This window comes from Anomalospiza imberbis, chromosome 1, assembly GCF_031753505.1.
Source record: "Anomalospiza imberbis isolate Cuckoo-Finch-1a 21T00152 chromosome 1, ASM3175350v1, whole genome shotgun sequence".
In the NCBI taxonomy this organism is placed as follows: Eukaryota; Metazoa; Chordata; class Aves; order Passeriformes; family Viduidae; genus Anomalospiza; species Anomalospiza imberbis.
In genome coordinates this window covers 51,851,627-51,865,402 of record NC_089681.1, presented here as the reverse complement: position 1 = coordinate 51,865,402, position 13,776 = coordinate 51,851,627, and the positions used below count along the sequence as shown (strand labels likewise).

Genomic DNA, 13,776 nt, shown 5'->3' with positions numbered 1-13,776 from the left:
ACCAACTTCAGGGAAACGAGGTCGAGTATCTGGACATGCTCTGCACCCCAGAAGAGGATTCAGGGAGAGAAGGAAACAGTAGTAGTGGAAGAAGGTCAGATCATGGAGCTCTTAAGAAGTCTTAACCCGTACAAGCCTGAGGATGCATAGAGAGCAACACCATTCTTTATCATCCCTGTTGTTTTTGAAAGGTTGTAGAGAAAGGTGAATGTTATATCTGTCTTCAAACAGGGACATAACAAGCCATGGGTCTACAGGCTGGTTAGCCTCACTCTGCTTCCTGGGAAAACCACAAAGCAAATCCTCTGAGAAGCTGCTTCTGAGCACAAGAAGGTGAAGAAGGTGACCGGGACCAGTCAGCATGGCCTTACCAAGGGTTAACCATGCCCAGCCATCCTGGTTGCCCTCTATGAAAGCATGACCGGATGTTGTTTACCTTGACTTTGGCAAGGCTTTCGATACTTCTCCCTACAGCATCCTGGTACGTTCAAGTTGGGATGTTACAGTCTAGATAGGCAGGCTGTTAGCTGTGTGAGTAGCTGGCTGGAACATCAGACTCAAAGATCCGTGGTTAATGGTATGTGTCTATTCACAGGCCAGTTACCTTGCTTAATACCTTTTATCAGAGCCTGAAAGATGAAAAAATAGGCACCCAATTCAGCTCTCAGAGGACACCCAACTCAGAGGTGCACTCAGTATCCTTGAGGGCAGGGCTGCCCTTCATATGGCCTTAGGCTGGAGGCAGATACAGGTTAAAAGGAACCTTTACATACTTCAGAAAGGACAAATGCCAAGCACTACCTGTGGGAAGGAAGAGCTCCTGGCTATGAGAGAGGCTGAGGACTGGCTGCCTGGGAAGAAGCTCTGCCCAGAAAGGACCTGAGGGAAGCAATCTGAGCATGAGCCAGCAGCACGCTCTAGCAGCAGAGACAGCCAGCAGCAAGCCACAGGAGCCAAGACCGAACATTAGGCAAAGTAGTTATCCCCTCTTAGATAAGGTCTAACACCACCTGGATCACACTTGCTTTGGGCCCCACAACACAAGAAAAATGTTGACAAGCTGGCACAAACTCAGAGAAGGGCTGCAAGACAGTGAGGGCTGGAGGACTTGCCCTGTGAGGAGGGGCTGAGGAAATAGGGCCAGCTCAGCCTAGAGACACAATGGCTTTGGTGGGCCACAAAGCTGCCTGTCAGTGCCCATGGGAAGGGCTGCTGAGAAACTGAACAGTGAGGTGCACCCAGGACAGGGAGTGAATTGAAGGAGAACAGGCTCTGGCTTGATGTGGGGATGTCACTATGAGGACTATTTGAACAACTGCCCAAGGAGGTTATGGAACCTCTGCTCTGGGGCCCAGCCACACAATGGCCTGAGCAATCTGGTCTGAATTCACTACCAAGTCTGCCTGGGCAGAAAGTTGGACTCAAGCTCTCATGAGGTCCCTTCCAGCCTGCAAGATCCTTCCCACTTGCAAGCAGTGACCAGCACTGGAAGCCCTGGAAGGCAAACTGAACAAGACAGTTTTGATTCTCCTAATGACAAGTGCCAGCCTCATCATGTTTAGAAGGCCTGGAGAGAAATTTATCTGTTTGGGGTTTTTTTGATGTACTTCAGTGCAATCACTACCTTCCACTTACCAATGCCCCCCAGAAGCATTTATCAACATTTAAGTTTTTTAGCAACACGATGATAAGATCAACAGTATTGCCTCTACAGCAGGCTTGGTCTGAAACAGCAGATGTGACCCAAGCCAGGATTTATATACAGGTTTAAAAGGAACAGGCCTACACTGTATCTACTATCTACTATGTTTTGCTCTGGTGTATTCAAATTTGTTCTTAGTTTACATCTGCATAAATACCAGCCATACCACAGGCTTCATAGGATTTATTGATGTCCTTGGGAAAGTAGTTTATAGACCTGAAACAGACAGCTATTTTCAGAAAAATTCTAAACAATCAAAATTAATTAATTAAGGGAACATTTACTTACTTATTCCTTGAAAAAGTTCTTCAATGTTAACCGCATTCTTTGCACTGGTTTCAACAACAATTGCACCTATAGATTCTGCATATTCTTTGGCATCCTTCATAGGAACCTCCCTGGGAAAAAAAAAAAAACATTTATAAATAAAAGAAGCCAAATTAAAAAAAAAAAGTTAATTTTTAAGAAAAAACCCCAAACAACCACAAACACAGACTGAGCATTAATATGATCTTCATCTCCATAAAAGCAGTACTATCTTTCTTCATATGGCAATTAGCTCATCTTATTAAAATATATCAAAATTTCAACAAAATTGATCAATCTGCAGATTTCTGCAACTTGCTGCTGAATCCATGCCTTGAGAAAAGAAAGATAATTTAAAGAAAATCACATTTGTTTGTGTTTTGTATTTGATGTTGATAAGAAAAGCACTCTCTACATGCCAAATGTTCAAACAAGATAGGGTACAACTGCTGCGGATGAAAATGATAAGAGCATCGTATGTCTTGGTCTTTACAAGCAGCAAGGAAATGAGAGATTCTGAAATAAATATGAAAGCCACTGACTTTGAGAACATCAGCAGCAGCAATCTGAGTGCCCGTTCACTGGGGAAAGACACCATTCTGTGCCATTTCATCAGACTGACAGCATCTTAAAATCACCAGCAGAACACCCTCATTTTGCAACCAATACTTCATATGCCAAAAGCTGGCAAATGCAGTTTACAGCATTCAAAAAGACCTCTGCTTTAAACAAGCTAGCCCCATGCTGGCCTTGTATCTCCCTGAGCCAGGTGGCAGAGCTGCATCTGCACGTGTGCGCTGCTATCTGTAACCACCTCTACTCCTGATTTTTGAGCAACAGCAGAATCTGCACCAACTACTTCACCCCACAGCTCCAATATACCAATCCAGAGACTCCTCATACAATTTCCTCCCAGTATGAGTGTGTCAGACACATCACTCAGCTTGGTGTCATCAGCAAACTGCTGAGGGTGCACTCAATTCCTTCTGTGTCACTACTAAAGGGATCAAATAACAATGGTCCCAATATGGAACCCCAAGCGACACCACTGGTGGTGGCCATCAGGACTCTGAGCCACTGACCACCACCCTCCGGAAGGGACAGTGTAACCAGCTCTTTATCCATCAAACAGGCCACCCATTGAATCCATCTCTTTCCAGTTTAGAGAGAAGGATGTTGTAAAGGACCATGTCAAAGGATTTAAAGAAGTCCAGATAAATTATGGAATAAGGAAATATTATGGACGTGTTGAATGAAGATCTTAGCATGAAATTCTGCTGAATTCTCTTAACCAAGGATTTCCAGAGAACACAATTTTTTAAGAAGCTGAACCACATTTTTAGGGAAGTGAACACTTCTTAGCTGCTCTTACAACTATTGAATTCTATAATGCTCAAAAAAGTATTATGGACACAACATTTTAGCATTGAAGTTTCAGCTCCTGTCTTTTAAAGTAATTTTTAATGACCTGTCAGAAGAACAGGGCACATCAGAAGAACGCCTTATTCCTATTATTTAGAAGTACACTGAACATTCAGCAGTTCTAAGAGTTGACAGTACTACAACAAATATGAGGATTTATAGCAGAGAAAATTGCTTGTCTATCTGTAGAAATTCCTTCAAAGTGGAGAAGAAATTTACTTCAACAGAGCACCAAGAATTGCTGATAGCTTATTAATAACATCGAGGAAAAGCACTGTGATCCCTAAGTTTTGAGCTGCCAAGGACATCTTGGCAGCTCAAAACCAAATTTTAAATGCTAAACAGGGAGGGTATCCTGGTCAATGATTATAAGAAATACATTAATTCCTCCTTACATTATCTCTTACACTCATAGAGATGGCAGAATCAAACCAACTTGGACCAGATCAGCTTGACCTCTTTTGCATCTATTCACGTTGGTCTTAAAAGCAGCTATCTCTCTGATATCCAGCAAAACATCTGCCAAAAGCTCTACAAAACCAAGGAGAGATGCCAAAAATGCATACAAACAGCAGCTTGCTCCTGTGTGCTCACATTATCTTACTTGTAAATTCTCTGTGCCTAAAGGCATGTGTATTTTCTACTCATCAGAAACAATCTGATAAATTGGTGACATGTTTCACCTAAAACCATTTTTACTGAAGTAAAGCTGAAGAAATAAAGCAGACAGAGAATGTTAACAGCTGCATGCATTGCATAAACAATCAGATTTCTGGAAGAACTATGAAAATATATCACATATGAAATAGTCTGCTCTCTATTTTTCCATCAAAATAACTGGACATCACCAGATAACTTCAGAAATAAATGGGGGATGCAGAAAGAACAATTGCACAAGAAAATATTGTCAAAACTATTCATAATTATGAGGAGAAAAAAATGTCTTCTCCCATAAAAACAAAAAGATTAAGAGGCATTAGCTCATGGAGTGCAATGAGGACCATTCACACAGCAAAACAATTTGTGCAAAGAAGAGATATACTAGCTGAACAGGAGCAAGAATTGGATGATCAGCAATCAGTAAACTACAGCTAGTGGTTGATAATAATATGGTGAGATGATCACAGATCACAGCTGCTCTGTGAGGAAGCTCAGTACTTTCACAACATTTCTGGGATGCAGGATTTTTTTTAAATCTTCAATTGGTGCAAGAGCAAGCAGGAAGAGGGATGGTTATGGACTTACTTAAAATTGTTGCCATTTGTCACCATCTCCAAACTTATTACACTTGAGTTAATCTGGTAACTGCTGGGAACACTTAACGCAATATATTTTAAAATGACTCTCTGGGCAACTAAAACCCCTGATTTATATTAACTGGCTTTTGGTTTTATTTTTATAACCATCCTTTCCTCTTTTTTTCTCCTTTGTATCTGGAAATTTTTGTCTTGTCAGACTCAGTTTCACCATGTTGACCAACATAACACGACATCACGTAGGAGATGCCAATACATCTGTGTCCCTGATTCTTAGCCCAACAGAAACCAGAAGTCTCCCAGAATTAGGGCTTGCTCAGTACTTACAGAAAGCAGTGAGTTGCAACTTTGAGTTCATTCATGGCTGACAGTGGCAGGGAGGAGAACAAAACAAAACCCATACAAGTCAAACCCTCATGTAGGCCTTGATTCAATAAAAGCACTGCAGCTCTTACTTGAAGTTACACACATGCTCCAGAGTTCTGGTGAATCTGGGCCAAAGTAACGATGACTAAACACATGGGGATGTATTTGAATAACCATGAGAGCCCATGAGGTCATACGGGGAAAGCATCAAATATGATCATTGAGTTTGTACTCACAGATGAAGCAAGAAATAATAGTCATGGACTGACAAACAGAATCACTACTGTACAGCAGAATGTGCTTCCATTTCCTGAAAGGATAAATGCAAATCCAAAATAGAGCTAACTAGCAGAAGAGCGATTCTAGCTTCACTCTCACTCCAAATAGCATAATCTCAGCTCTTCTTCAGGGGTGTGGATTCAACCCTTCCGTCTTTTATCTAGAAGGTTCTTTGCTTCACACAGGAGAAAAAAGTTTTACTTGAGGATATGCTCAAAAAAACCCCAAAAATACACTTTCTACATCCAGTATTATGAAACAATTTCAGTTCTTGCAAATCGCAAGTTCTCAAAGTTCTGTGATTAATATTTTACCTCTTTGCCCACCCTCCCAGCTTTACATTGCTAGTTTTGCTCATCACTTACTACATTCTGCACTTTTAACAGAATAGAAGGGAAAAACAAAAAAGAGAACCCTTTTCCATTCCCAATGATTCGGCAGATAAAGGATGTAGAGATTGTACAAATAAAGAGGAAGGACCGTAAGACAGGTTAAAAAAACCCCATAATTTAAGTCATGCTGTTGTTGTTGAGGTTGTGCATTGCTAGAATCACTGATTCCAGTACAGGAGGCCAAATCATATACTATTATAATAATGAAGCAAATTTTTTACCTGAAGGGAAGAAACAATATAGTTACTGCAATAAAAACAACTAGAAGAAGTATTACCTGATATCAGAAAGATCACATTTGTTTCCAGCGATGGCCATTACAATGTTTTCAGGACCATGTTCTTTTAGTTCTTTCACCCATTTTTTCAAAGTATGAAATGAATCCTGCATCAGAGAAATAACAAAATAAGCTACCAGCACACTCTCTGCCAATGTATTTGCCTATTTTTTAAAGTAGAGGAGCACAGCTTTGACAGTATAATTGCAATAATGATTATATAGATCACAAGACTGGAAGATCGCTGATGTATCTATGCAATTTGCTTTTCAATATTTAGGCCATAAGGCTTCTTCAAATTAATTCTTGAACTTGGATGCTTCCCTCTTTTCCACTTCCCCTCCTCCCTGCTCCATTGCAGCACCAAATATTAAACTTCTAGTGATCAAGAAGCTACACCAGCTTGTCTAACAGCTCATTTCCTTCACCTAATGTGAGCTTCATTTGTTTAATTTCACTTCGGTCCAGCAGCTTACCATCTCAAACACTGTCATATTTTTGGTAATATCCAATGGAGTTTCCACAGAGACACCCACTTCCCTGCATTTGCAAATCTGTGACCTGATAATCCTCAATTTACTCATTATAAAACTGAAGAGAGAGGTGAAAATTCACTTGGCTTTTTCCCCTCCAAGCACAAAAATCAAACTCCTTCTGATGCTACCTACCTTTTAACAGTAATTTTTCTATTTCTTTACACCAGTGAAGTAGTAGCTTTAAGATAACATTTCTTTCTGGAGAATCTAATTATAATGCACAGTTGAAGTGCTTACTGACAAAGTGAGCTCCGAAATAGATGATAAATAATTTTTTCCCCTTCATAAATGCACATAAAAGTTGTCTCTAAATCAGCAATAGCTGCATCAGTATCACCAAAGGTAGAGCCCTATCAGTCACTTGGGAAAAAATCCATTCTGCTTTAATGATTAACACTGAATATTAAGCATCAGAAAGTGAAATACACATTGAGATTCCTCTCCTATTTCTCCCTTTATATTCTGAGAGCTGTTCCACATAAGCTTGGAGAAAGGCTGGCAAAACAAAATTTTATTCTTACAGTATATTACAAGATCAACTGTAAGACATTTAAATCAAAAGTATCAATCCAGCACGATTCACTCTTCCTCATCTTTTCCTGGCAAATTAGCAGTGGAGAACAGCACAGCTGCACAGCAGTGACCACCACTGTCAGCGACAGATCATTACACTAATGCACTGGGAACCAAACCAGCCCTCCCAACCTCATAGTAAATAAGTCAATTGGCAAGAAAGGAATAAAATGCCAGTGAACTCTCCTGGCCATCCATCCATTAGCGCTGCCTCTAATTCTGCTATATCAGCAGTGGTTTCTTCCAAAAGGAGTGAAAAGGCATTCAGCTGGAATCTCCTAACCTCCTCTGCCTGAGAAATGAGCCAGAGAAGTTAAGGATCTAAAAATACAATTTTAATTCCAAATGAATAATGTTGAGATAAAACATCAGAGACACATTATTTCATTACCAGTTTGAAAATTAAGACATGATGCTTGCAATACAAACACGTAATGATATGCTTAGATAAAAATAATTAGTTTTAAAATCAGTAATATGCAAACAATTTAATTTCTACTCAGATGATAAAGCTAACAGCTGCTTTTTGTAGTAAAAATTCAATCCACACAGAGAATATAGGTGGTGGTGGTAGGTGGTATTGCAAGATATGAATCCTGTCTTCTTAGTTAGAGGAAACTCAAAGAAATGTTGACAAAATGCAGTCTCCCACCTTTTGTCTACATGAAGTTGAAACAACACAGAAACAGGACTTTTTATTTAATGTTTTAAGACAGTTGGACACCAACACCCAGATCTACACAAACTACCAAAGCATATACATGCCAGACAAATTAAATTCTGCAGTTGTGGGATTTAACTCCAACTCAGGCCCAAACAGAGGAGGCAAAAAGCATCCCAAAGGTCTTACCTGTTTGGTGATATCATACACTATCACAGCTGCTGCTGAACCTCTGTAGTACATTGGAGCCAAGGAATGAAACTGTTAAAACATAAACCCCCAAGAGAAAGTATCATTAATAAATCCAAATTATCACACACTTTGCCATGTCTCAAAGACTTGCCAGGGCAGGACCACCTGATTTCTTTCATCCATCTGCTTTCTTTCATCCCACAGAGAACAGACATTTTCAGTGGTCACCCATCTCTCATTTTCCTTATACACAAAGAAGCCAGACCTCCTGTATCTCGAGCCGTTCTTCATCCCACTGAATTTACGAAACCAGCACTTACTGATTCAATGCATCATTTCCATTACAAGGCATGGACTCTGAGGACCAGTTTTGACAGGAAGATCAACTGCACTTGGAAGCCTAACCTGATGGCATAGGAACCCCTTCCCCTGGCAAACCACAGTCTTGCTTAGTAGCTCTAAGACTGGATTCAGCTCATTTGTTTGAATTTTGTAAATAAAAGTCATATTGCAAATGACTTGTATAAAACTAACTTGTAAGAAAAATCTAAACACCTGTCTTGTTTACCTATCCTATACTATGATAGATATTTCAAAAAACATGGATTCTTGCAGTTACTCTTCAGCTTTTTTTTTCAAGGAAAACATTCTTTGAGGAAAAAACCCAAGAAATAAACAGGTTTGTTAGAACAACTGAAGAACAGCATAATTTTCATAATTTACCAATGACTACACAGCTGATTTAGAATTTCAGCTTACAATTATAATTAGAGTAAGGAAGTAAAAAAAGTCCTTCTGCTGATTCAACTAAGCTTAGTCTCAAACAAACCAAAAATAATCTTTCTTGGAAAATGCATTTAGTCTCAGTATGCTCACACAGCCATTTTGTAATTTTGAGGGGGGGAAGTTATCTGCAAAAGCTGCACATTAAGCTGCAGCTAATAACTGAGGTCAGCGCCTAATCAAATACAGTATTAGGGCAGGGTCTGAACCTCACTGCCCAGCAAACATGCACGGATCCACATGTTACACTGCAAACCTCTGCACATTTACTGGACACATCTTTTTCCCAGATCTGTACCTGCTTACTGAGCATTTAAACTTTTAGCAGCTTCCACATTCTTGCTGTTTCACGTGCTATGTATCAGGTAGTTTATTTGCAGTCCTGGTTCGCTTGCCAGTTTGTGTCGGAACCCAGAATGTCCCTTGGACACTGTTGGATGTTCCGGGCCCAAGTCAAAAGCATTTGAGACCCTGGAATGCAGCCACAGACCCCTGTGGCTTTGAACCTGATCCATGGAACAATTTACCAACCTTGCAGGAAGAACAAGAAATCACAAAAGTTTAGATATTGTAGTAGAAGTAGTCACAAAGTGAAAGGAAGAATTTTTGAGTGCTGTACAGGGGGGTTTTAGGCCTTGTACAGAGGGGTCTGAGTTTTGTACATGGGGGTCAGAGGTTCTAAGATGGAGAGATTTGGGTGTGCCCTGTCCTCTTTCTTTCTTCTTCCTAACTCCATGTTCTTGGTGATGTTGGCATTCACAGATTGGTTTAGAGTAGAAAGTCACCATTCAATATAGGTGATGGGCACTGGGGAAAACTATAAACATCTAATACGTAATGTATGATATAAAAGAAGGCACCAGCCCCCTGGGTGTTGGAGTGTGCCCTTGCCTGACTGTTGAACGGACCGCAGCAGCTCAGGCAGAAAATCTTTTAGATAACATACCTTGAGACCAGACAACTGAAGACTACTGAGTCTTTCTTTGGAAGCTTGGGTTGGAGAAGAGACTTTTCCACCTTTCCGGGCCACCCCAATCAAGGAGTGAGTCCCGACAGTTTGTAAGCTATTTATCACAGATCACGCACACCAGCTCAAGGTCGACGCTTTCTTTTATAACAGTATGGATGCACAGCAGCAGTGACAGATGGTCAAGTGCTGAAGTGTTTTGGGGAGCGAGGCAGGTGGGAGAGCTCATTAATAAGAGAAAACAGCAGGAAAGAGGATGAGAAAAGAAAGAGGAATCAGTCAAGAAGCATAGTCTGAAGAAATGGGATCAGCCAAGATCCTGAGGGAGTTGGGTAGATGTGTACTTTCTGGGGTTTTTGTATGTAGCTTTATTACTTGCATGCTTAATGCAATAAATGCTTTCCAGAATTTTTAGGCTTTTAAATCACCACAGAAATTTTCAGTATGTTAGAACAGAACAGACCATTTCAGTTGGAATGGACCTACAACAATCATGTAAACCAAGTGCCTGATCAGTTCAGGGCTGGCTAAAAGTTAAATAATCTTGTTAAGGGCATTGTCCAAATGCTTCTTAAACAGTGAAAAGCTTGAGGCATCAGTTCAGATAAGAAGGTCTTTTTCAAGTATGTTAACAGCAGAGGAGGTCTAAAGAAAACACTGGACTCATTACTTGTTTCATGATCACTCTGGACAAGGTATCCCACCTACTACCACATCCCCCAAGTCCTTCCTAATAACAAAGGAGTCCAGGAGGGCATCTTGCCTGGTTGGCTCACTGAATGCTTGCAACTAAAGGTTATCTCCTACTATCTTCAAGCCAAGACCGTCTCCTCAACATAAGCCTTGTGTTGAAGTAGCCTGAAAGTCAGGAACCTTAACTGTGGAGGGTACGTCTGACCTTTCATGGTGTATGCACACTCCTCCCAGTCTGTAAACTCCTGGAAAAAACCATTCAAACCCTACACACATGCTGATTTGGTCTTAATCTACATTACATTTTAATCTAGACTACACAGTATTCATGAATTTACAAAGAGCTCTCAGATAACAGTAATCACACTTCACAGGAGCCATTTGGTTAAACTCACATATTCCAAATTCCTTCAAGACTGGCCCTAAAAGCACACTGAGAACCTGTACAACATCTTGGGAATTTCTCTCCCTTTTCCTCTGACCAGTTAACAAGAACACTTCCCTTAACAGCTTCAGATTTATTCTTCAAATATGAAGATTATTTGTAGTGTTAGGACCAGAAAGCAAAAAACAAACAAACTGAACAAAAAAAAAAAAGCCCTTTGTCATTCTCTTATACAGGCTAATAAACAAACATGACAATACACTATGTCCCAGTCACAAGAAATCGCTGTTTTCTACAAGAAAAAACAAAAAGCCTCTTTGCAACAATGAATTAATCAAGAGGGGCTGAAAAAATTGTAACTGCATGAGTTTCATGATCTAATGATAGACTTTTACCAAATGTGCTTCCACGAACATGAATTTTCCAATACCCTGCAAATAATTATGTTTAATTTTTCTTTTAAAAGAGTGCCCAAAAGCAAAGTTCTCTTTAACATTTTTTCTGGCCTAATTAATTGGAAAAAGAGAGTCACAGCAAATTAATTGAAGGGATACAAAATACTAATCTGCACATTTTTAACCTGCCAAGGACCAAATGTGGGACAGATGCCCAAAACAAGTGACACACAAAAAAACAGCTCACAAAATTAAATCTCACAGGACTACCTTCTGTATTATAAACGACAATGTCTATAACCTTGATTTTATAGTTCAGTATTTCTGTAACCAGTAATTCCCAAGAAAATTAGGAGAAACAGAAGCAGTTTGAGATTTGGCATTAGAACAACACTGCTTGAGAAGAGCCACCTAAAAATGCTCAGGTAGACACTCCTGGCTCTGCCACACGAACACTCAGTTACAGCCCCAACTTTCCAGGGAGTCAGCCCCTCCATAACCTGCAGCCAAGTGCCACCCCTTCCTGCAGGTAGCAGCAGCTCACATCCCCTTAGCCTAACAGGAAAACACAGACCAGAAAGAGATTTCCATCAGTTCCCACCATCACAAATAATCACACTCCTAACCCATTTCAAAAGCTGTTCAATGTCCTGCCTAAAATAATTAGTTTTCTTTTTTCATTATACTGCTACAGGGATGATATTACTTTGACAATTAATAACATTTTGAATTCTTAATTACTAAATTACTTGCAATTTGCTTGCACCTTGACTTAGCAAAATTTAGGGATCACTGTTTGCTTTAGCTGAAATATTAATATAGAATAACAAGCTTACAGATTTAACTTTGCCAGTCTGCTATACCAGGCTCTTCCTCTCTGAAGATAACGTAAAAGGGAGAAATCAGGGTCTAACTAATCACCTTTCCTTGTGCCTGGTCCAGCTTCAATTCATCTTTCCTGACTGCTGGTCAGGTTTCTATGCAGCATGATAGACACTGAACAGCCTTAAATGTACCTCCCCTGACACTTTTCTCATGGCTGCATCATACTCACATGATCATCCTTTGATTGGTGAGTACATTCAGAGGTGGCTTTTCTCCTCTATTCCCCCCCCCCCAAAAAAAAAAAAAAAAAAAAAAAAATTAAAAACTTACCTACAACTTTACAGCATATATTTTTGTTAGGAGCAAAAAATACAGAACCTTGGTACTTACACTACCAAACTTCATTTCAACTGCTTTCCACCTTCTAAGCACTGGGAACACCTCCCATCTCTGTATAATGAGTAAACTACCATTAGCAGGTCATCTACTATGGGAATTTAGAAGTTTCATGCCTCTCATTCCACGTCCACCAAAAAAAGCTTGCCTATGTGCCTATTTGACCAACTGCATCACTCATTAGTCCCATTTTGCTTTTGGAGAGGTTGGTAAGAACTGGTGAGGCTGATGTTGCTAATCCACAAAGTGCCATACTCAAGTTGCAGGGGTACACTTTCCAATCCAACAGCCAGGCTGAAAGGATCACTCAAAATATAAATAAGAAACTTATTTTCCAAAGACATGCCAAAACCCATAATCAATTACTTCCAGGACTCTCCTCCTGGGAGACACACAGCATGCTCCATACCTACAGTCACCTGAATCCTGGCACAATGCTGACTGGGCTCAGAGCATCTTCTTCCTTGTGCTCCTCTACCAACACATCCACTTTGCTCCTGTGGTTCATCATCTCTGACACTAAGCAAAGAAGTGAGGCCACATGTGCATCATGAAATTTCCTGTGAAAGCAGAAACCAAGGGTCCAACTAGAAGCTGCCCAACCCTTTACAGCTGTAGAGCTCCACAGTACAGAGAGCAAATTCAGTCTTGCGTGGTGCAAATGCAAGCTGAGCATAACCAGAGTTTCTCTCATTGATTCCAGGAGTATTTTGGGATTCTGCAACCCCTCATCTGGCCATCTCAATGAAGTCAACGGAAGCTTTGCCCTTGCAAAAGGACAGAAAGATGAAACCAAGCAACCATTTCACCACCTATTTAAAAGCACTGTAGTATTTTGCTTTCTGCTCCTGTGCATCTCATCATTGAGGGGCGTATTTGGTCACAGGTACCACATTTCCTCTTTACTGAAAGTAAAGAATGGGGAAGAAGGAAAACCAAAATCAAGGGAAAACACCGTAAATCACACCTGAGCTGTGGTAGTGGAAGTCTCTTAACCCTGTCTAATATAATGCTGATTTAGAAAGCAAAACAGAGGCCAAATGAACATAGAAATAAAAACTACCACTCCTGCTTGTTTATATACAGGCTGACAAATGCTGCTGAAGACAGTTGGGATTCACTCAATCTGCCAGGCACACCAGGGAACATTAATTCATGTCAGCAGCTCTTTGCACCATCCTGTGGTGCTATATCCCAGGACTGGCGTACTGCCGCAGCAGGGCTGCCTCTTCCCAACTCCACAGTCAAGAGGCAAAAAAGCAAGAGCAAAGCCAACAACTACAATCACCACCTAACCCCTGCACTTGGTTGCTTTCACTATTCTAGACTGTAAAGAACATCACCTGCTCTTACCGCAAAAGGTTTATAAT

The 13,776-nt window shown here is 40.4% G+C and overlaps 2 protein-coding genes across 3 annotated transcripts in view; one reads left to right on the top strand and one right to left on the bottom strand.

The window, feature by feature from the left end:
- Nucleotides 1-13,776, top strand: part of PPP4R1 (protein phosphatase 4 regulatory subunit 1) — a 283,628-nt gene that overhangs the window by 151,873 nt on the left and 117,979 nt on the right. The window lies entirely within an intron of this gene.
- RAB31 (RAB31, member RAS oncogene family) overlaps nucleotides 1-13,776 on the bottom strand; it is a 62,456-nt gene that overhangs the window by 13,853 nt on the left and 34,827 nt on the right. The window contains exons 4-6 of the mRNA XM_068192399.1: nucleotides 7,960-8,031; nucleotides 6,001-6,107; nucleotides 1,991-2,100 (exon numbers count right to left, since the gene is read on the bottom strand). Coding sequence (XP_068048500.1) covers nucleotides 1,991-2,100; nucleotides 6,001-6,107; nucleotides 7,960-8,031 — 289 coding nt within the window. The remainder of the gene's footprint in view (nucleotides 1-1,990; nucleotides 2,101-6,000; nucleotides 6,108-7,959; nucleotides 8,032-13,776) is intronic.